Source organism: Vombatus ursinus, unplaced genomic scaffold, assembly GCF_900497805.2.
Source record: "Vombatus ursinus unplaced genomic scaffold, bare-nosed wombat genome assembly UNPS02014167.1, whole genome shotgun sequence".
Lineage (NCBI taxonomy): Eukaryota > Metazoa > Chordata > Mammalia > Diprotodontia > Vombatidae > Vombatus > Vombatus ursinus.
This window is the reverse complement of record NW_020953945.1, coordinates 2721997-2746623: the sequence shown is the minus strand read 5'-3', so window position 1 is coordinate 2746623 and position 24627 is coordinate 2721997. Positions and strand designations below refer to the sequence as shown.

At 40.9% G+C, this 24627-nt stretch overlaps 1 protein-coding gene across 1 annotated transcript in view; it reads left to right on the top strand.

Moving 5' to 3' along the window:
* The window catches only part of LOC114041146 (sodium/glucose cotransporter 1-like), a 37704-nt gene extending 14021 nt beyond the window's left edge, over nt 1-23683 (top strand). The window contains exons 5-12 of the mRNA XM_027859423.1: nt 2708-2928; nt 6999-7134; nt 13926-14033; nt 15839-15989; nt 20592-20760; nt 21209-21424; nt 22649-22751; nt 23466-23683. Coding sequence (XP_027715224.1) covers nt 2708-2928; nt 6999-7134; nt 13926-14033; nt 15839-15989; nt 20592-20760; nt 21209-21424; nt 22649-22751; nt 23466-23683 — 1322 coding nt within the window. The remainder of the gene's footprint in view (nt 1-2707; nt 2929-6998; nt 7135-13925; nt 14034-15838; nt 15990-20591; nt 20761-21208; nt 21425-22648; nt 22752-23465) is intronic.
* The last annotated feature ends 944 nt before the right edge of the window (nt 23684-24627 follow it).

Here is a 24627-nt window from a genome sequence, read left to right as displayed (position 1 = left end):
TTAAAACTCTTCAGAACTTTAAATAGCAGGAAATTTGACTTTGTCCAAGCAGCTCCAAGTCTTCTCACAACAAAGCCCAGTTCGCAGCAAAACAGACACAACACTTATTTTCCCTCCTTTTGAATCAGAGACAGCAGGAGAGAGCAACTCAGGAAATCCAGAGGATTTCCTTTCTCAGGCTGCAGAGGGCAGTAGAGAACACTATTTTTAAATTTTATTCATTCATTCATTCATTCATTTATTTATTTATTTATTGTGAGGCAATCTGGGTTAAGTGACTTGCCTAACTAAGGTCACACAGCTAGTAAGTATCATATGTCTGAGGTCAGATTTGAACTCAGGTCTTCCTGACTCCAAGGCCGGAGCTTTATCCACTGTGCCACCTAGCTGCCCCTGAGAAGACCATATTTTAACTTATGGCACTGCAGCACCATTCAGCAGCCATAACATTTTTATTTCTTACATTTTGGAGGAAATCATTCTGCAGTTTATCACACTTCCCTGCCTTAGTAAAGAGAGAATGGTCAACACCACCAGTTGTACACCATAATAAGGAGGACTGCCCTCTCTTTTGTAGGTGCAACCACTAACTGACTGAAACAGAGACAGAAACCACCCTGAGCAGGGCAGATGATGCTTGTAAGCATCCTGGAGTTGAGGGCAGCCAGCAGAGCAGCTCTACCTAGAGGAGGGATGCCTACCCATCAGTCTCAGGGCAGAGACTAGATACAAGAACCAGCAAATGGGTTCCACATATTGCTGGTTACCATATCCATTCCTGTTGTATGCTTTGTCCTTTCCCTCAGGTTCAATGGAGTGCCACAGATCCCCGCACACCCAAACACATACACACACAGACGTGTCCTGCCCCACTTTCTGGTGAAGCTCTGTTGTGGCACCTCTCCTTGACGCTGTCCTGATCCCCCTTGCTGCTATCACAGTCTGATCAAATTTCTTCGGCTCGGTTCTCCTTGGCGTCATGCAGGAGGGTGGCAGAGCGTGGGGTTGAGTTCTGTTGCAAGTTTGTGCGTGGGCTTGTGCAGCCTTACTGTCTACTGGGTAATGAGGGAAGGAGTGCTGGGTGGGCATCGGAGGGGCATAGATATTAACCTTCTCTGTTGTTAGCTCATTGATTTGTTTTGCTTTGCATGGGTTCTGGGTGTCCTACACAGTGGAAACAGATGAAATTACTTTATCTTTTGCATATAATTCCTGTTTTGGAGAGTTATTGTTGTTTGTGAGGATCAGAGAAAACATCTAGCTCTGCATTTTGTTGGCTATGTGACGCAGAAATAAGACTCTGCTTCTGCAGCACTGGAGAATCCAACTTTTACTTCCCTGGCATGTGAGTTTCCTCCTCTGTAGATTCATTATTACATGGAGATGGCCCTATGTCTCTAAAGGCTCTGCCAGAGAAACACAAACTATGTCTAGTGCTACTGAGCTGGAAAAGCTTCATATGTGAACCCAGTGGAAGGATGCATCCTTACTATGTGCTTGACACCGTATTAGGCACTGGAAATTCAAAGACAAAAATGAAGCAGACCAGCCCTGGAGGAATTAGATTTCTATTACCGTGTGGAGTGGTTGCTATCTTCACTGGTAATGGGAGTATCCCCATGAAAGTCTAATTGTGAGTTATATATGCCCCTCCTAGGTCAGAGAATTTAGAAATTAGTTTAGGGAAAACATGTCCAATTATCTGTGCTCTTTAGGTGAGTGGAGACCCTGTCATGGTATTTCATAGTGCTCTGTGTACTGTTGGGGCTTCCCTAAGGAAGTAGTCTTGGGTTAACAACCCCCTAGCAGATCAGTGGCTTATGATGAAATTTTCTTCTTGTACCTATATCACTCAGTCAGTCAATAATAATTTTTTAAGCATCTACTATGTGCTGGGCATTGTGCTGAGACAGTGACTGAGACAGTGTAATGAAAGGTGCTAATTAACTCAAAAACAAACAGGAATTCAATGCTGGGAACTAGCCAGTGCTTCAAAGACCTGTAATTTCATTGGTGGAGTCCACTTTCCCCCCTCTCCCCACATTGATATAGATCACAACTCCTTCATGCCTCAGGAGATAATTTATAGGCATTGCTTGAGCAAATAATAAAACAAAACAAAAAAGCAAAAAAATCAACCAAACAGACAAAAAGGATCATCTGGCAAAACAATTAGAGATGAGCCTCCCTGAATTCAGTCTGATTTCTCAGATGACAAACACGCATCAACCATCACTGGGCCAGCACTCAAACCTCCCAGCAGAGCACAACCTTCCTGACTTTGCACTTGGCTATTATGGTCTTTAAGAGTCTGGGGTGACCTCCACTTGACAAGAAGACATTAGAGGAAGATCATGGGGAAGGACTATTGTAATCCCATGTTGGGCACCATATTAGGTAATAGGGATACAAAAACAGAAGGGAAATCATCCCCGCCTTCAAGGAGCTTATATTCTCCTGGAAGAAAAGAATGAATCCTCAAGTGAACACGATACAAGATAATTTAGGGAAAGAGGATGACCTGGAGGGGATCAGAAGAGGCTTTTGAGAGAGAGGCGGGGAGAATAATAGGTTTGGGACACTATGGATGTTGATGACATTCACATACATGGACATAATTGTCATGGCCTGAGGACAGGTTCACCTGATGTGGCCTCTTGACTCTCATTGGACACTCAGAGTTAACTTTTTTTCTGATGTTTTTTAGCTTTTGCAGAAGTGGGAGGGTATGAGGCCTTCACTGAGAAGTACATGAAAGCCATCCCATCTGTCATCACTGACCAAAATGTAACCCTGCACCCAGAATGCTACATGCCCAAAGCAGACTCCTTCCACCTCTTCCAGGATCCCATCACTGGTGAACTGCCATGGCCAGGAATCATCATTGGAATGAACCTTGTTTCTCTTTGGTACTGGTGCACAGACCAGGTGAGATGTCCATAAAAGAGAAGAGGCTAAGGACCACTTCACTTTTCTCTATACAATAGAAAGAATGAGATCCTAGACCTGGGGCTGGAAAGGACCTCAGAGATCTTCTAACTCAGCCTCCTCTCCTAACAAATAGGGAAACTGAGGCCCAGAGTGGTTAAATTGCTTGCCCAGGACTATATGGCTAGTGAGAGATAGAGGCAGGATTCAAACCCAGGTCCTCTGACCCCAAAGCCTGTGATCAGCCCACTGTACAGTTCAACCTCTTCATTTTTCAAGTGAGGAAGCTCTGGCTTAGAGAGCTTAGGAGACTTGCCTAAAGTCACACAGATAGTGTGTGTGAGCCATGCCTCATACCCTCCCTGCCTCACCTGCCTCTTAGAAACCCTGACTTCCTTCAAAGCTCTGCTCAGGGCCTTTCCTGGCCCTCCTGTTGTTAACTACTCTCTACCACTGGAAATTCCTTTGGATATACTTAGTCCTTCCTTACTTGGGTGCATTCCTTTAGAAGAATGGAAACTCCTTGAGGACAGGGACTCATCCATTTTCAAGTCTCTATCCTCAGGGACTAGCACATAGTGGGCATTTCGTAATTATTTGCTGAGCAAAATTGAGTAGAAGAGGTGAAATTCAAACCCAAAGCTGATTTCAAGGTCTGTGCTTTTTTCATGCTACCTAAGAAAAAGATGATGTCCTTGTTTGTGCAAAGAACTTTCTTCCTTTCAAAGTGTTTCCCATTCATCCTTTCAATAGAATGTCCTAAGAATGCTTTGAGGGAGACAGGGGAAGAATGAACAGCCTCATTTTACAAAGAAGAAAGCTAAAGCCAGAAGGGCAATGACTTGCCCAAAGTCACAGCTAACCAGTGAGTGAGTAGTAGAGCCAAGGACCCAAACATCAACATTCCAATGCCAAAATGGCAACGACACTAAAAAGTCAATAGGACCAGAATACAAAGTGAGATTAGAGGAAAGAAGGAAGCGAGTCACCGAAGCACTGAGTCACAGAATCTCAGAGCTGAGTTGGCCATCAATCCAGTCTTTGCTTGAAGACCTTCAGTGATGGGGCACTATCCAGCTCCTGAGATATTCCACTCCTCTTTTGAAAACCTCTAATTTCTAGGAAACAAGCAGACATCAAATTCCAATTTTCAAAGATCTATCTTAACTTCCTCAACTTCTCATTTTTTCCCTCTCTCCCTGTTTCCCCTTCCCTCTCTCATCCTTTCTCACTTTCTCCTTCCTTCTTCTCTCCCGTTCTCCTTCTTTCTCCTTTCCTCTCTTCTTTTCTTCTTCCTCTTCCCTTCCTCCACCTTTGTTTCATCTCTTCTCTCTTTTCTCTTACCTTTCCTTTTTCCCTCCCCTCATCTTTCACACATGCACTTTCTCTTTTCTCTATCTCTTCTCTAATGCACATGCACTCATTTATTCACTTTCATTCAGTTACAGTTCAAATTTCATGGGATCATGCATTTAAAGACCTCTAAGCTCCTCTTCATCTTGCAGGGGGAAACAGGTCTAGAGATGGTAAAGGACTTGCTCACGGCCACACAGTTAAGAATCCAAAACAAAAAAATTGTCACAGAATCATGGCTGTATTTCCCCACAGGGTCAGACTCCTCCAGCTCTGAAGTCTCTCTCTGATTAGAAGCAACAAATGTTGGTTTGTGATAATTTAATGATTGTCCTTCAGGTCATTAACCTCAAGAGGTTAGAAATATGTTCCCAAGCATCCCCAGCTTGCCTCAGTGAGCCAGTATGCATTAATCATACATTAATTCATCTAAAATCTTCTCTAAACTATATTTTCAGCCAATACTGTTCCCAGAAATTATTTCCTAATTTCCCCTCCCTACCTTGAATCCAGCCTTTTTTTCCTGCACAAAAGTTCTTGAAAAGCAAAATAGTTGTTCTCCTGTGCCTCTCCCCCCATCAGTTGACCCACATTCTGCCCTTTATTGTGTCTACCCATCAGCAGCAAAGCTCACAAGATCATACTGATTATAGAGTCCAATACCTTCATTTTACAGATGAAGAAACTGAGGCCCAGAGACATTGAAATGATTTGCTCGAGGTCACACATGGAGTAAATGTCAAAGATGAGATTTGAACACAGCTTTTGTGATTGCCGAGCCAGTTATTCAATAAACATTTATCATGCACCTATTATGTTCCAGGCACTATGCTAAGCACTTGGGATACAAAAAGAGGCAAAAAAAATCCCCGTCCTCAAGGAACTCATGATACAATGCGGGGAGATAACATGCAAACAACTATATTCAAAGCAAGCTATGTACAGGATAAATAGGAATTAATTAGCACTAGATTTAAGAGGGGTTGAGGAAAGCTTTCTGTAGGAGGTGAGATTTTAGTTTGTACTCAAAGAAATACAGGGAACTCAATAATCAGAAAGGAGGAGATAGAGCATTCCTGATGTTGGGGACAGAGAGAATGCCTGGAACTGAGAGATGGAGGGTCTTGCTTGTGGAACAGCCCGAAGGACGGTGTCAATGGATTAAAGAGTACGTATTGTGGAGTGAGATATAAGAAAACTGAAAAGGGAGGAGGGGACAAAAGTTATGAAGGGTTTTGAATGCCAAACAGCATTTTGTATTTACTCCTGGAAGCTAGAGGGAGCCACTGGGGTTTACTGATTGCGTGTGTGTGTGTGTGTGTGTGTGTGTGTGTGTGTGTGTGTGTGTGTGACATGATCAGGCCTGAGCTTTAGTAAGATCACTATGGTGTCGTGTCTGAATGGAGGACAGACTGGAGTGGGGAAAGACTTGAGGCAGCAGACCCCCTCTCCAGCTATTGCAATAGTTCAAGCAGGAGGTGATGGTGGCCTGCACCAGGAAGGGGGCAGTGTCAGGGGAGAGAAGGGGACATATTGGAGAGATGCTGCAGAGGTGAAATTCACAGGCCTTGGCACCAACTTTGATATGGGAAGTGAGAGAGAGTGAGGAGTCCAGGATGCTTCCTAGGGTGTGAATCTGGGAGACTAGGAGGATGGTGTTGCTTTCTTCAGCAGTAGGGATGGAAGGGTCAAGTGAGAGCGTTTTCAGGATGGGAGGGAAATGAACATGTGTTTAGGCAGTAGGGAATGAGCCAGAATAAGGGAGAGATTGAAGATAAGTGAGAGTGGGGATGACAGAGAGAGGAGACAATGTATTGGAGGAGACAATATGAAATGGAGTCACTTGAGAAGGTAGAGGGGCTAATCTTGGTAAGGACTTGGGCCATTTTATGTGAGACAGGGATGAAGGAGGAGAAGGTGGCAGAAGGCCTATGAATGATAGGAGATGGGGAAAGGAGAGGAGGGAGTTCATGGAAAATGGATACAGTTTTTTTTGCCATAAAATATGAGGTTCTTAAGGTTCTCAGCTGAGAAAATGGGTGCAGGAGGAGCCATGGGAGATTCGAATTAAAGGAATTAAAAGGTCTGGAAGAGCCACTTTGGAGAATGGGAGCATGAGTTGATAAGGGCAGTATAGGAGGATTGCCAAGCAGCAGTGAGGGCCCAGTTTAGGTTGTGTAGCATAAATTTGCATTGGACCCAATCAGGACAGTTTAATGATTTTCTCCACCTTCCTCCAGCAGCACATTTGTAGGAGGTAGTGGAAGGTGGGAGTGATCTGAGGTTTAGGCCTGGCAGGGCACAATCAGCAAAATAATACTTGCTCTGCTGTGATACATTTCTCCTGTTTGCTTCAATGCTGTATTTTGGTCAGCAAAAACATCAAAAACAAAACAAAACAAAGCAAAAACAAATACCTCACTATCTGAGAGGCCATATAGTCCAAATGCTTGCCTACAGCATTATCAATAGATGGTTGTTCATCTTCTGATTGAATATCTCCTGTGGTGGGGAACTTACTACCTACATCCTAGGCTGTCCATTCCAGTGCTGGAGTGCCAGACAGCTTCAATTCTATAACATTCTTTTCTACACTGAGCTGAAGGCTACCTGAAATGAGAACCTGGCCACATCCCCCTCCTAGGCAGGAGCACCTTTTAACTTGAGCAAGGGAGCCCTGGGGTCCTACACACCCCCACTTTCTGTTTCCCTGGCAGGTGATTGTGCAGCGATGCCTCTCAGGGAAGAACCTGTCTCATGTGAAAGCTGGTTGCATCTTGTGTGGCTACCTGAAGCTGCTGCCCCTTTTCCTCATGGTGATGCCTGGTATGATCAGCCGCGTTCTGTACCCAGGTAAGCCCTCCCTGACATCTGCTCACCCTCAGGCCCTAGGAAACACTGTGGTGGTTAAAGGGTTGGCCACACATCTCCTCTACCTTGTGGTCAGTAATGAATGTTATTATCATGTGTTTCTCTCCAAATCCTTTTCCCTTCAAGATCTCATTTTGGGGTGTGAACTATCTTCAGGGGAACTTGTAATTTGGAAGGATATAGCACAGGGGAAGAGCACTAAATATGGGGTCAATGAGCACCAAGTTTGGGTCCAAGCTTGTAACTTACTAGCCATGTGATTGCCATTTACCACCTGGTAAGTCACTCTCATCACTGGACCTGAACTTCCTGATCCATGAAATGAAGAGGTTGGACCAAGTGGGCTCTAAGGCCCCTTCTGGTTCTAGATCTGGTTCTGGATCTAGATCTGTATGGTACCTTCAGGTTGTGATGGAATTTCAATTACCTGGAATACTTGTAGAATGAGACATGTGGGTTAATTTTCTTTTCTTTCTTTTTTGTTGTTGCTGTGGTTTTGCTTGTTTGTTTTTATGCACGTGAAACTGCAACTCTATTATGTACAACTTACTTTTCCTTTTAAATACATAATAAAGTTATCACATAACTTTCTTTTCCTGCCCCTCCTCTCCACTCTAGAAATGGCTACCATTAGACACCAATATGCATATACATTTACATATGCATATTTACATATATATGTAGATATATATACATACAACATGCATATTTACATATATATGTAAATCCATACTATACATGCATCTATTTATCAGTTCTCTCTCTGGATAGAGAGAGCATCTTCATTCATAAGTCCTTCGTAGTTAATTTGGGTATTTATAATAGTCAAAATGACTTAGTCACTAAAAGTTGTTCTTGAAACAATATTGTTGTTGTTGTACACAAGATTCTCTTGGTTCTGCTCATTTCACTCTTAGTTATTTCATACAAATCTTTCCATGTTTTTCTAAAATCATCAAGCTCATCGTTTTTTATAGCACTGTAGTGTTCCATCACAATCATATACCACAACTTGTTAGCCATTCCCCAATTGATAGGCATCCCTGCAATTTCAAGTTCTTTGCCACCCCAAAGAGAACTGCTATAACTATTTTTAGAACATAAAGATTCTTTTCCTTTTCCCCTAATCAACTTGGGAAACAGACCTAATAGTGGTATTGGTTGGGTTGAAGTTGGGTTGAAGGGTATAGGCAGTTGTGTAACTCATTGAGCATTATTTCAAATTACTCTCTAAAATGGTTGGAGCAGTTTACAATTCCACCAAACAGTGAATTAGTCCCCCAATTTTTTACATCCCCTCCAACATTTGTCACTTTCTCTTTCTATCATTTTAGCCAATATGAGAGGTGTTAAATGATATCTCAAGATTGTTTTAATTTGCATTTCTTGAATCAAGAATGATTTACAGCATTTTTATATGACCACAAATTGTTTTGATTTCTTCATTGGAAATCTGCCTGTTTATATCCTTTGACCATTTATCAATTGGGGAATGACTCATATTCTTATAGATTTGATGAAGTTCTTTATATATTTGAGATATCAGATCTTTGTTTGAGAAATTGTAAAACTTTCCCCACAATTTTCTGCTTTCCTTCTAATCTTGGTTACATTGGTTTTATTCATACAAACCCTTTTTAATTTAACACAATCAAAATTAACCATTTTATACCTTATGCTGCTTTCTATTTCTTGCTTATTCATAAATTGTTCACCTATCCATGAGTCTGTTAAGTAATTACCCCATTTTCATGTAATATCTTCTTCTATATCTAGGTCATGTATCCATTTTGGACTTATCTTGGTAAATGGCATATGATATTGGTCCATGTCCAATTTCTGCCAGACTGCTTTACAGCTTTCCCAGCAATTTTTACCAAATAATGAATTCTTATTCCCAAAACTTCAGTCTTTATACTTGTCAAACACAAGGTTACTACAGTCATTTGCTGCTGTAGATTGTATATCTACTCTATTCCATTGATCTACCTTTCTATTTCTTAGCCAGTACCAGATAATTTTGATAATTACTGACTTTATTATAACATAGTTTGAGATCTGGTCCTGTTGGATTTATGGTGCTGAGATAGTAGAGTGAGGAAGGACGCTTCTGAAGGCCTCTCAAATTCCCTTCCAAAAAACTAGAAAACCACCTAAGAACTGTTCTAGGAGCAGGGAAGCAGCTTACCAGCACTGCAAGAAAGGTCTTTCTCATTGGGGTAGGAGGGGTGCAGGGTCCAAGAGCAGCAGTAGCAGCCAGCCAGCCTCACAGCAGGGGGCCCTTTTTTTACTCTTCCTGGTTCAAGTATTAGTATCATATTTGTTTCATAAAAAAAGTTTGGTAGGACCCTTTCTTTGCCTATTATTCCAAATAATTTATTTAATATTGGAATTAGTTGGTCTTTAAGTGTTTGATAGAATTCACTTGTAAATCTATCTGGTCCTGGTGCTTTTTTCTTAGGAAGCTCATTTATGGCCTATTCAATTTCTTTTTCTAAAATAGATCTATTTAGATATTCTATTTCCTCTTCTGCTAATCTAGGCAACTTACATTTTTGTAAATATTCTTCCATTTCACTTAACTTGTTAAATTTATTATCATATAATTGGGCAAAACAATTCCTTCTAGGGACAGCTAGGTGGTGCAATAGATACAGCACTGGCCCTGGAGTCAGGAGGACCTGAGTTCAAATCCGGTCTGAGACCAGACACTTGACAGTTACTAGCTGTGTGACCCTGGGCAAGTCAGTTAACCCCCAATTGCCTCACCAAAAAAAAAAATTCCTTCTAATTGCTTTAATTTCATCTTTATTAGTGGCATATTCATCCTTTTTTCAATATTAGTGATTTGGTTTTCTTCTCTCTCTTCTTAAAATCATATTAACCAATAGTTTTATCTATTTTATTGTCTTTTTCATAAAACCAGCCCCTAATTTTATGTATTAATGAAGTGGTTTTTAAACTCAATTTTATTAATCTCATCTTTAATTTTTAGGACTCTCAATTAGTGTTTAGTTGGAGATTTTTAGTTTGTTCTTTTTCTAGTTTTTAAAAATTGCATATCCAATTCATTGGTCTGTTCTTTTTCTATTTTATTGGTAAAAATTTTCCTCTGATTACTGCTTATGCTGTATCCCACAGGTTTTAATATATCACCTTATTATTGTCATTCTCTTTGATGAAATTATTGATTATTTCTATGATTTGTTCTTTTAACCCACTCATTCTTTAATATTAGGTTGTTTAATCTCCAATTAGATTTAATTCTGTTTCTGTAGTCCCTTGTTAAATATATATTTTTAGTGCATTGTGAACTGAAAAAGATGCATTTAATATTTGTTTTTCTGCTTTCAAGTATGAAATTGTTATGCCCTAATAAATATATGGTCAATCTTTGCAAAGATACCATGTAGCACCGAGAAAAAGGTACATTCCTTTCTATTCCCATTCAACTCTCTCCAGATATTTATCATATCTAACTCATATAAAATTTTTATTCACTTCCTTGACTTCTTTCTTATTTATTTTTTGGTTAGACTTATCTAGTTCTGAGAGGGGAAGATTGAAGTTTCCCACTACTGTTTATTTTCACCTGTGATTTAATTCTATTTCCAACTGAATTTTAAACTATGAATGGCCATTTGAAAATATGCTCTAGATAAGACAAATGTAAATTACGACAGCTCTAGATTTTTATGTCAAACCATGAAAATTGACAAAGATTACAGAAAATGGGAATAATCAATGGTAGAGGTGCTGTGGGAAGACAGGTATGTGTAAACTGTTGGTGGAGATGTGAATTGGTTCAACCATTCTGGAGAGCAGTTTGGAATTATGCAAGAAATATGATGAAACTTTCCATGCCCTTTGACTCAGTAGTCTCATATCTGAGCATAGTCTCAAGAAGGTCAATGACAGAGATGAAGGTTCACAACAACAAATATTAAAATGCCTGGAGCAGCACTTTTGTGGTAGCAAAGAACTGGCACAAATTGGGTGTCCATTGATTGGAGAATGGCTGAAAGAACTGAGGCATATGAATATACTGGAATATTAATGTACTGTTAGCAATGAAAAATATGAGCCATTTAGTCAAAACCCAGGAGAATTTGTGTAAACTGATGCAGAGCAAAATCAGCAGAACCAAGAGAACAATATACAATGGTGGTTTTTATTGCTGTTTTTCAGTTGTATCCAATCCTTCATGACCCCATTTGGGGTTTTCATGGCAAAGATACTGGAATGGTTTGCATTTCCTTATCCACTGCATCTAACGGATCTATTTAGTCAGGCAATGAGATGTTAAGTGACTTGCCAAGCGTCACATAGCTAGGAAGTATTTGATACTGGATTTGAACTGACACTAGTTTTCCTTAAACAATGGTTACCATGTGAATTAAAGTTAGGATTATAGGTCTAAAGGCAGAATGGACTCAGAGGACAGGTAGTAGGAAGGAAGGAAGGAAACAAACATTTATTAAGCATTTATTATATACCAAGCACTGTGCTAAACACTTTACAAATATTATCTCATTTGAGCCTTACAACAACCCTAAGAGATAGGTACTATTATTACCCCTATTTTACAGTTGAAGTAATTGAGGCAGACAGAAGTTAAGTGAAGTCACTATGGTCATGCTGGTAATAGTTGAGGTTGGATTTGAACCCATGTCCTCTGGTTCCAGAACCAATGTTTATTCTGTTTTATCATGCTGCCTCCCTACTTTGAGAGATCATTCAAAAACCCCTAAAAGGAAGTTGAATACTGAGTAACAAAGCTGAAAAATAAATCATGGCATAAGAAAACAGATAATAAGGAATATCTACCTCGAGGCTAATACAAGTCTAAAATGGATCTCCAACTGTCTTTCAAACATCTCAGACTGGACGTCCAGTAGACATCTTACACTCAATATATCCAAAACAGAACTCATTGTTTCCCCCCACCCCACACATTCTTTATTACTGTTGAGGGCAACACCTTCCTCCCAGTCCCCCAGGCTCCCAACCTAGATGGCATCCTTGATTCTTTACTATTTCCCACCTTGCCATATTCAGGCTTTTGCCAAGGTCTGTTGATTATACCTTTGCAACATCTCTCAGATATGCCCCCTTCTCTCCTCTGACACTGCCCCTACCCTGGTACAGACCCTCATCACTTCACACCTGGACTATTGCCATAGCTGCTGGGGGAGTTTGCTGCCTCAAGTCTCTCCTCACTTCAGTCCATCCTTCATTCAGCATCTAAAGTAATTTTCCTAAAGCTTATGTCCCATCTTGTCACTCTCTACTCAATAAACTCCATTGGCTTCATCTTGCCTCCAGGAGAAAATACAAACTCTTGTTTGGCATTCAAAGCCCTTCATAACCTCCCTCCTTCTCCCTTTCCGGACTTCTCACACCTGGTTCCCCACCCTATGCTCTTTGATGCAGTGACACTGGCCTCTTGTTTGTCACACAAATAAGACCCTCCCTCTCTTGGCTCCAGACATTCTTTCATGCCCCAGGCCAGGAAAGCTCTCCACCCTCTGCTCTGATTACTGACCTCTTTGGCTTCCTTTAAGTCCCAACTAACATCCCACCTTCTAGAGGAAGCCTTCCCCCTCTTAATTATAATGTCTTCCCTCTGCTAATTATTTCCCATTTGTCTTGTATATGGATTTCTTTGAATGTATTTGTTTGCATGTTATTCACTCCTTGTAAGCTCCTTGAGGATAAAGAGTGTCTTTTGCCTCTTTTTGTATACTCAGCATTTAGCACTGTGCCTGGCATATAGTAGGCACTTAATAAATGTTGATTGACTGATTAAATACAGAAAAATATTCTCTAAATCAGGAGTTCTTAACCTGGGGGGTCTGTGAACTTCAAAAACACCCTCTTTTGGTTGCCTTGCTTCAGCATGATTGATTTCCTTTTGAATCCAATGTTTTTTTTTACTGTTGTTGTTGGCAGTAGGGGTTAAGTGACTTGCCCAGGGTCACATAGCTAGTAAGTGTCTAAGGCAGGCTTTGAATTCAGGTTCTCCTGTCTCCAGGGCTGGTACTCTATCCACTGTGCCACTTAGCTGTGACTGAATCCTATGTATTTTGTTTTATTTTATGTACTTAAAAACATTGTGTTGAGTTGGGGGGGGCGCGTCTAAAGGGCCCATCAGACTGCCTAAGGGGCCCAGGGCACTTTCTGAAAGATGAAAAAAGCCTGGTCTAGATAAAGAAAATTGTATACATTATCAGATGAAGTCACTTTATTGAATGTTACTGAATTTATTGTTCTTTATTCAATCTCAGGGCAGGGAGAGAAGGTTTTTTTTTTAATCCTCAGAAATGATTATGATGTAATCAACCAAATGATGAGCATTTATTTAGTGCCTACTATGTGCCAGGCACTGTGATGGTTCTGGAAATACAAAGACAAACACAAGTCACTGTCTTCAAGGGGTATAACAAGGACAGCAAGAAAATGTATTTTAAAAATATGTTTTCAAGAGTCGAGACATCCTGGGCAAGTTCAATGAAAAAGTGGGAAGCAGAGAAACAGGTTTTTGTGCCCTACTAAGTTGTTAGCCCCAACTCTCAAATTGGGCACATATCTCAAGGGGGGTTACTTCTACGTGGGAACTGCCAGGCAGAATGTCCTGGACCCAGGTGAAGCCCATCAGCCACTGCCAAGGTAGACACTCAGAAGCTCCTGTTCCAGCTACTACACCAGTGGGCTTGGCTCTCTTTGCTGCTTGGACCCTGGCTGACTGAAATTCTCTCTGGCTCTCTCCACAGATGAAATAGCCTGTGTCGTACCTTCAGAATGTAAGAAACATTGTGGCACCAGTGTGGGCTGCACCAACATGGCCTACCCGAAGCTGGTGGTAGAGCTCATGCCCAATGGTTAGTGTCCCTATGGGGTCTTCATGTCATTCATCAAAGGGTGTCATAAACAGTGACTTTAGTGGTCTCCAGCAAGTAATGGAGCCCTTTCTCACTGAGTTGCATGGTTGGGAAGGACCTCAGGGATCATCTATTTCCATCTGGCCTTGACTAAGAATCCCCTCTACATTATACCCAACAAGGAGTCACTCAGTCTCTGCTTGAAGACCTCCAAAGGCAGCCCGTCCTACTTTAGAATAATACCAATTGTTACGATGTTTTTCTTAACACTGGACCTAATTCTGCCTTCTTGTAACTTCCACTCATGGCTCCTGGTTCTGCCCTCTGGGGCCAAGGTAAACAAGATTAATCCCACTCTCTTAGGATATGCCTTCTAATATATGAGCACAGTTATCATGTCCTCTCTCCTGCTCCTCACTATTCTTCATGGCCACTTCTGGACTCACTTCAGTTTATCTCTTTGTAAATTACTTTCTTTCAATCTTACTTTCAAGGAGTCTTTTCAAAACTTGCCAACACTGATTAGTTCTGAGACACTTGCCAAGTAACTTAACCTCTGTCTGCCTCAGTTTCCTTTCCTGTAAAATGAAGTTGAACAAGATGGCTTCCAAGGTTCTTCCAGGTCTCAACCTATGATCCGTTGATCCATCAGGCTAATCTAGAATTCCTGATATACTTTACTTATCTGAAAAAAGTAGAAAAAGATCAGCACCCCCATAAAATCTTCTAATCACAAAAACCAGAGGACTAGAGGTCAACCAGACCATTTCCCTGACTTCATGTCAATGGGGACTCCCAAGAGCTGACCATGATTACCTGGCAAATAACAAAGCTAATGGAGATTAGATTGTATAGACCTCTGGAGTCCAGAAAGAACCTTAGAGATCATTTAGTCCAAGCCCTCATTGAAGAGATAAGAAATGAAGCTCAGAGAGTGGTGATAACTTCGTGATAATCTTGTCTCCCATTTCTCCAGGACTTGGAAGTTTATAAAGCACTTTCTTCTCAACTATCCTTGTGAAGCAGGTAGACTAAGTATGATTCATCATGATTAACCCCATTTCACAGAGGAAGAAACCAAGGCTCAGAGATGTGAAGGAACTTTCCTAGTGTCACATAGCTAGTAAGGCAGAAGGGCAAATTCAAACCCATATCTCTACTCTACTCTAGAAGGTGCCCTGTCTCTGGAGTAAGAGGACTTGGGCTCAAATTCAATCTCTGATGAGTCATTTTGGGTCATTGACCCAACTAAAATTATTCCAGGATAAATAAATTACAAGTACAGCTCATGTCAAGTTTTCCTCAAATATGGATAAGAGGGTCTCTGGTTCCCATATAAACACTTAAGGTGGCAAATGAAAATTGAGTATGGGTCAGCCCCTGTTTGACCAGCTCTGACCTTCTATGTGATATGGTCCCTTCCAATACTGATGTTTTATATATATATATTTTTACTGAGGCAATGGGAATTAAGTGATTTACCCAGGGTCACATAGCTAGAAAGTGGCTGAGGCTAGATTTGAACTCAGGTCCTCCTGACTCCAAGGCCAGAGCTCTATTCACTGTGTCACCTAGCTGCCCTCTGACGTTTTATATTCTAAGGTCCCTTTAAGGTCGGCCAGTCTCTTTCTAAGATCTATCTTAGCTCTGTCATTCTCTGTTCTAAGACCCTACCAGCTCTGACATTTTGTGCTTGGATTATACTCAAAGGTTCAGGAACTGTAGAAGGACAGCATAAGGCCATGGATGTTGGCTCATAAGTGCAAAAGAAGATAATTTCTTCTTTTTTTTGGTTACTGTTCAAGGACTTCGGGGACTGATGTTGTCAGCCATGTTGGCATCACTCATGAGCTCCCTCACCTCTATCTTCAATAGTTCCAGCACGCTGTTCACCATTGACATCTATACCAAAATTCGAAAGCGAGCATCGGAGAGAGAGCTTCTACTAGCGGGAAGGTAAAAGAGCTAATAATAATAGCTAGCATTTTATAATACATTGTTATAATACATAATAAATATTTTACGATAGCAGCATTTTGAGATTTGTAAATGGACCTACATGTATTATCTCATTTGATCTTCATAACAACTCTATAAAGTAGATGCTATTAATATTCTCACTTGACTGATGAAGAAATTGAGGCTTTGAGAGGATATGTGGTTTACCAAAGTTTACATGGCTAGTCAATGTCTGAAGAAGGATTAGAACTTAGGCCTTCCTGAATCTAAGTCTAGCACCCTGTCCACTGCTTCACCTAGCTGACATAACCTTGTGGACAACTTGGCCAGGGTGTGTTGGAATTCTCTTCCCTAAAACCTATGCATTTTTTTTTAGTGAGGCAATTGGGCTAAAGTGACTTGCCCAGAGTCACACAGTTAGTGAGTGATATGTGTCTGAGGTTGGATTTGAACTCAGGTCCTCCTGACTTCAGGGCCAGTGCTCTAACCACTGCACCACCTAGCTGCCCCCAAACCTATGCATCTTATAAATGATACAGAAGTAAACAGGATGGGTGGCCTTCTGTGTAGAAGAAGTAGGATAGCAAGACCTAGGAAGCAATGTTTCTGATGCACAGCTGAACTATAGAAAGCTTAGCATGAGATTTCTTAATCCTATAAACTTGAATAGTAATAGATTCAAGCCAAAATTCAGTGCATATATAGGAAACACCTAATATGTATAAACTACTCTTCTAGGTTCTAGCAAATAGAAAATAAAAATGGAAAAAAAAAGCTGTTGCCCTCAAGGATCTTCCATTCTGCTGGAGGGATACACTATGTACCCAGATAAATAAATTAAAACTATTAAAAAAAAATTTAAAGGGAAGAGTATTCTAATGCCTGGGAGGAGGGGGTGGAAATCAAGTAACTCTTCTTGGAGGAAGTGGCATCTAAGCTGGGCTTTGAGGGAAGCTAGAGATTCTACAAAGTGGAGGTGAAGAGTGTATTACTGACGTGAGATAACACTAATACAAATACATAGAGACTGGAGAGAAAATATGATGTGTGCAGAGGAGCTAGCCAGCCAATTTGATTAGAACAGATGGTGTGCTAGGGGAAATTGTATGATATAAAATTGAAAAGTAGGTGGAAGGCAGATTGTAGAGGGCTTTAAAAATGTCAAGGTGAAAAATTTATATTGGATCCCAGTAGCATTAGACAGCTATTGAAGACTATTTTTTAGTAGCAGGGGGTGTAATGGCCAGATCTATGCTGCAGGAATGTCAGTTTGATTGAAGTTTACAGGACAGCATGGAGTGGGGAGAGACTTTGAGACAGAGAGACCATATTGCTATAGTCTAGGTGAGAGGGAATGGGGGTCAAACTAGGGTGGTGGCTGTATTAACAGGCAAATAAATGTAACTGATTACATATAGGAATCAATGGGGAGGGAAGAATCAAGGATGACATTGAGATTGCACACCTTGATGACTCCATGGATCAGGGCACATTAACAGAAATAGGGATGATTTATATCATAGACCAAAGCATTTCAGAGCTGGGGTAGAGGAACTTTGAGATTTTCAAATCCAACCTCATTTTATAGATTGCAAAACTTATGCCAAAAGTGATGGGACAACTTGCCCAAGGTTACACAGTTAAATAGTAGTGATTGAATTTGAACTCAAGTTTCCTGATTCCAAACCTATTTTTTCTGGGCTTTATGTATTTTGATTTTTAAAAATGTTTTAAAAATGTTCCCTTAGGAGCTACTAAAATGTTTTTGCCCACAAAAATTCATTCTCTTGGGGATAAAATAAAAGCCTTCCCAATAAGATCAAGAGTGAAATAAAGATGGCCATTATCACCACTATTATTTAATATTGTATTAGAAATGCTAGCTATAGCAACAAGACAAGAAAAATAAATTGAAGGAATAAAAATAGGCACTAAGGAAACAAAACTATCACTCATTGTACATGATATGATAGTATACTTAGAAAACCCTAGAGAACCAACTAAAAAACTAGTTGAAATTATTATCAGCTTTAGAACAATTGAAAGATTATATATATTACTGACAAAATATAGCAGGAAAAGATAGAAAGGTAAATTCTATGTAAAAGAACTATAGATAATATAAAATACTTGGGAGTCTATCTATATATCAAGTCTATCTATCAAGGAAAACCCAGGGACTATATGAACACAATTACAAAACAATTTTTACACAATTAAAGACAGATCTCAATAATTAGAGAAATACTAATTCCTAATGAGTAAACTGAGTCCATATAATAAAAATGACAATTCTACCTAAATTAATTTACTTATGGATGCCATACCAATCAAGCTAGCAATGAATCATTTTGTAGAGCTAGAAAAATTGTAACAAAATTCACCTAGAAGAACAAAAAGTCAAGAATATCAAAGGAATCAATGAAAAAATGTGAAAGAAGGTAGCCTGGCAGTACTAGATTTCAAACTATATTACAAAGCACTAATCATCAGTGGAATATATTAGATATACAATACCTAGTAGTAAATGATCATAGGAACTTAGTGTTTAGGGAATCCAAAGATCAAGACTTTGGGGGCAAGAACTCACTATTCAATAAAAATCGTTGGGAAAACTGGAAAGTATTTTGACAGAAGTCAACTTACACTGTATACCAAGATAATCTCAAAATGGGTACATGATTTAGACCTAAAGGATGATATCATAAGTAAATTTGGAGAGTGTGGAATATTTTGCCTATCAGATCTATGACTAAGAGATTGTGACCAAACAAGAGACAGAGAAGATTAAGGGATGCAAAATGTATAATTTTGGCTTGCACAAACAAAGCTGATACAGCCAAAATTAGAAGGAAAGCAGAGAAGTTGGGGGGGATTTACAGCAAGTTTCTCTGATAAAGGCCTCATTTATCAAATATATAAGGTTCACAAATTTATGACTTGTTTATGAGCCAAATTTATAAAATTAAAAGGCATTCCCCAATTGATAAATGGTCAAAAGAGATGAACAGGCATTTTTCAGAAGAAGAAATCAAAGCTACTAATAGTTACAGAAAAATGCTCTAAATCACTATTGATTAGAGAAATGCAAATTAAAACAACTCTGAAGCACCACCTCACATCTATCAGATTGGCTAACATGACATAAAAGAAAAATGATAAATTCTGAAGAGGATATGAAAAAATAGGAACACAAATGCATGGTTGCTGGAGTTCAATCATTCTGGAGAAAACTTTGGAGCTATGGCCAAAAGGCTATAAAACTATGCATACTCTTTGATCTAATAATAGCACTTGTTGTTCAGTTGTTCATGTCTGACTCCTCATGACCTCATTTAGGGTCTTTTTGGCATAAATACTGGAGTGGTTTGCCATTTTCACCTCTACATTTTACAGATGAGGAAACTGTGGCAAACAGGGTGAAGTGATTTGCCCAGGATCACATATCCAGTAAGTGTCTGAGATGAATTTGAACTTAGGTCTTACTGACCTCAGGTCTGGTACTTTATGAATTGTACTATATGTCTTTCAAAAAAGAAGAGGATGGAGAGATCAATGACTTGGACATGCAACAATAACAACAAAAAGGGAAGAAAAGCTTGAAGAATGTGTTCCAGGGTACAACAGCAAGTGTAATATACCTTTCTGCCCAGGTTTACATTTTTCTTTTCTCACAACCAACCCATGAGTAAGGTAGGGTAAGCATTTCTATCTCCACTTTATGGATGTAGAAATCAAGATGCAGAGAAGGCAAGCCAATTGTTTAGGGTTACCCAGCCAGGAAATATCACAACAAGGAATCAAACTTAGGTCTTTGAACTCAGAGTCCAGAACTCCTGCTACTAAGCCAAACTGCTGGCTGCCTGTTAAGGTGTATGGGAAGAAAAGATGCTGGGAGGCAGTGTGATGCAGGGGTAGGAACACAAATTCTGGAGTCAGAGAGCCTGAGTTTAAATCCTGGTTCTACCACTTGCTGTGTGATTGTGACCAAATCTCTTGGTCTTGTTTTCCATCCCCCAAAATGAAGGCTTAGTCCAGATGATTTCCGAGGTCCCAGCTCTACACCATCTCAGCCAATAATGAGCCAGATATAAGAACTGTAGGGGAAGAGAATTGATAGGACTGGTGATGGATTAAATGTGGGAAAAAAAGGAAGAGGGAGAAGTTAAGAATGACTGTGAGGTTCAGGACCTGATTGACAAGAGAACAAGGGTGTCTTTATTAATCATTATCCAGAGAATCCAATATGAACCCTCATAGGTATTTGGGAGGAAGTCAGGCAGGCCCCAGGAAAGATAGCCTGACTGGGGGAGAAGGGGAAACCCATCTTCATCCCTTTATCCGTTCATCCTTTCCCCTTCTTCTTTTAATTTCCACCACCAGTAATTATGCTCCCTTACATTCTCTCAAAGTCTACTTTCCCCTTTCCAATCCCTATGGTGTCAGGGGCTATTGGAGTACTTTGGAATACAGGGCTTGTGGTCTCATGGGGAGGGAGAAGAATTTTTCTGGAGAATAGACCCCCCCATCATGGGAAAATCCCCAACTTGTTGACCCTAGTTATAGCTCAATATCCTATTGATAGAAATATGCTTATAGGTTGTTCATCATCGTCCTGATTGCCCTCAGCATTGCTTGGATCCCATTAGTCCAGGAAGGACAAAATGGTGAACTTGTCCAGTATGTGGAGTCAATATCAAGCTACCTTGGGCCCCCCATTGCAGCTGTGTTCCTGCTTGCCATCTTCTGCAAGAGAACTAATGAGCAGGTGAGTCAGAATGGGGAAAATTCAGTGTATAGAGGTGGTAAGGACTCTGACTGCCTGAGGAACCCAAAATGTCATGTTCTCCCATATTCATGGATGTCCCTGAATTCCAATTTTTTTCACAGCAATAAGACATAATATTAATAATTGTCCATTATAAACATATGGTAGAAAGAGCCCTGAATAAGAGTCAAACTTCTTGGGAGAAAATTACTTCAGTTATCTGGGACTTGGTTTTCTCATATGAAAAATAAACAAGGTTGGACTCAATTTCCCTTCCAATTCTGATATTCTTAGAATCATATATGAAAGCTTTGTGTTGTTTTTTTTTGTTGTTGTTATCATTCTGGTTTTCAATAATTCTTCCATCCCACAAGATGAAATTCATGTGGTTTGTGGTCCCTTGTGCTGAAAGCACCCTGAAACCACTCTCCTTGACTTTCTTTGGCAGGGAGCTTTCTGGGGACTGATGTTTGGCCTTGTGATTGGTCTAACTCGTATGATTGCTGAGTTTGCCTATGGGACAGGCACTTGCATGGTCCCCAGCCAATGTCCAAGCATCATCTGTGGATGGCATTTCTCCTATTTTGCCATAGTCCTCTTCACATTGACAGTATTGGTTGTGCTTGGTATCTCTCTGATGACAAAACCTATTCCTGACATACATGTAAGTATGAGTTTGCCTTTACTCATCATGAAATCACGCCTTTTCCCTAGCTTTTACCTCACTACAAATCCTAGGTCAGGAAGACTTTGAGTCATATAATCCCAGACCCTCAGAGAGAGAGAGAGGGCATTTCAAAATATGCCGTGTCAGAGCTGGATTATAATAAGATGAAATGTAGTAGAAATAAGTATGAAGTTTCACACTTAGGTTTAAGAGATCAACTTCACAACATGAGGGATTAATGACCTAACAGGAGTTACTTTGGAACATCTGGGGGGGCTTTAGTGGGCTGAAAGCCCTCTATAGGGCAGCAGCTTGATCCAGCTGCCAAGAAAGCTGATATTTTGTCTTCATTGAGAAAAGGATAATATCTGGGACTTCACCCAAAGTACTGTGTTCAGTGATGGGAGACCCATTTTAGAAAAGTTGTGGATAAAGTACAGACCATCTAGGGGAAAGTGACCAGAGTGCCAGAGGGCTTGAAATTCATGTTCCAAATGTGGGTAGGTTGAAAGAACTGAGAATATAGAGCCAGAAAAAGAGACTACTTGGGGGTGATGTAGAGCAGAGATGAGGCAGATGTCCTCAAGAATTTAAGGACTACCATATGGAAGATGGATAAGACTTGTTTTATTTGGCCCCAGAGGGCAAAACCAGGAACCAGAGAAAGAAGTCATAAAAAGGTAAGATGAGTCTCAAAGTCACAAAAAACTTCATGGAACAAAAGATGTCAAAATTGGGAGGGGTCATAGCATGTAGAATGTCAGAGCTGAGAGGAACCCTAGAATCAGGAACACCAGAGCTTAGAGGGACTCTAGAACAGGGAATGTCACAGCTGGGAGAGACCTTAGAACAGGGAATGTCAAATTTGCAAGAGCCCTTAGAACACAGAATGTGAGCTCTTGGAGGACTCTTAGAAAATAGAATGTCAGACCTAGAAGAGAATTTTGAACATAGAGCGATAAAGTTGGGAGGGACCTTAGAACACAGAATGTGAGGTCTTGGCAGGGTTCTTAGAACATAGAATGTCAGAGCAAGAAGGGCCATCAGAACATAATGTGATAGATCTGGAGGGCCCTTAGAACATAGATCTGGGAAAGAATCAAGTCAGGCTTCTCAGAGGCAGGCAGCACTTGATCTGAGGTTCATTCTAACATCTCTGGTGGGGAGAGGTGCTCTTTGCCATGGTCACATGGCTAAATCCTGCCTGTGCTTTCTGGACAGCTGTACCGCCTTTGCTGGGCTCTCCGCAATAGCCAGGAAGAACGTATCGACCTGAACCCTGAGCAGTATGGACAAGAGGAAGCTGGAGACCAGGGGGAAGAAGGTGACATTTAATTGTCCACTTGTCTCTCTGTGTGCCCAGCTCTCCTGGGTTCTCAGAAGTCCTGCCTTCCAGCAAGGAGTTTTCTTTTTGACAAACTGGCTGAGACAGCCTCCCAGCTACTGAGACCAATCTGTCCTTAAACAGACTCAGGGCCTCCTTGTGCATCTGTTTAAGGCCACCTTGAAAATGGAAGCCCCTTTTCCCTTCTGGCACTAAGGTAGAAACCTCTTCTCTGGTGGCCCAAACTTTGACCAGGATCCTGAGATTGCTGAGGTCCAGAGTTACCCTGGAGGACTCTTTCCCTTCAAGCTCATTTCCTCCACTTGCTGCCTTTGGTAATGTCAGGGAACAGCTATTGTTTTTGTTGCCAGATCACTTGCCAGAAAAGCGGCTTCCTCCCAGTCACCTTTAGAGCTCACTACAGCAAGGTACACTGGCTAGCATGTTGTTCTTGGAGTCAGGGAGAGTTGAGTTCAAATCCTGCCTTTCAGACCCATTAACTGTGTGACCACGGAGAACTCACTTTATCTCTCTGAGTCTCAGATTCCTCATCAGCAAAATGGGCATAATAATAGCCGTATTGCCCACCTCCCAGCACTTTTGTGAGACTCAAATGACATCCTGGTAAAGCCGTTTGCCAAATTGAAATGTGCTATAGAAATGCCCATTGTGAGCACATTTCCTCACTGCTTGCCTTTTTTCCCTTTCCTCCAGATGGCTCAGAGGAACCACAAGGGTGCTTCAAGAGGGCCTGGAATGCATTCTGTGGGCTGGAGACAAAGAAAGGCCCCAAGCTGACTGAGGAAGAGAAGGCTGCATTGCAGAAGCAGCTCACAGACACATCTGAAAAACCCTTTTGGAGGAACGTGGTGAACATCAATGCCATCCTGGTCATGGCTGTGGGCATCTTCTATCATGCTTATTTTGCCTGAATCCTGCCTCGGGTTTCAGAGCAGGGTCAACCAAGCCTGAACTGCCAACCTTCCTCTTCCCTGTTAGCCCCTCACTGGTCTGTGGAAGGGCAGTAAACAGGTATAATTGAAAGCTGATGGGAGAGGAAGGAAAAAAGAAGGAAAAGAAAAGGGAGAAGAAGGGAGAGAGATGCAGAAAGAGACATAGAACACAGAAACAGAGAGTGTGTCTAAAAAGGCTTTCACAGGATCTTAGGGCTAGAAGGGCTCTCAGAGACATTTGGTCTGGCTCAAACCTGATCAAGAATCCCCTCTACCCCCTCCCTGACTCATCCAGCTTCTACTTCATGACATCCAGTGATAGGAAACTCACTACTGGCCAAAGCAGCCTTTCAGGCAACTCTAACAGGAGGAAGATTTTTGCCTCACATCAAGTATAATCTGCCTCTTGGCCACCCCCACCTATGGAGCTTAGCTCTGTTCTCTGAGACCCAGGAAGAATAATGTCTCAGAACCAATAAGAAGCATTGAGTTATGAGATTTTATGAAAAAAATCAGCCCTCATAATAAGGTGGGGAGCTCTCACCAGTATTGTAAATATAGGATCTGTGATACTATGAAAATTGTTATCTCAAATAAATCTGACATCCATTAAATCCTATGATACTCTTTGATATTTGAATGCACCTTCTTCAGGCACATACTCTTACCACTGAGGCTGATCACAGTCCATTCAGGTCTCCTTATCAATCGAGCAATAAATATTTATTTGTTGCTTATGTATGTCATGCAGTTCTTGTCCACATCCTCCTATAAATCTTCCACAGAAGGCCTAACGATCTAAGGTGCTAGAGACCTTCCCTCCCCTGGGCCCTTCACCATTCCACAGGGCACGATGCTTTTGGGCGTCATGCTTTGCCCCTAGATGTTGGGCATGGCAGACCTTTGAATTCTACTCTTGGATG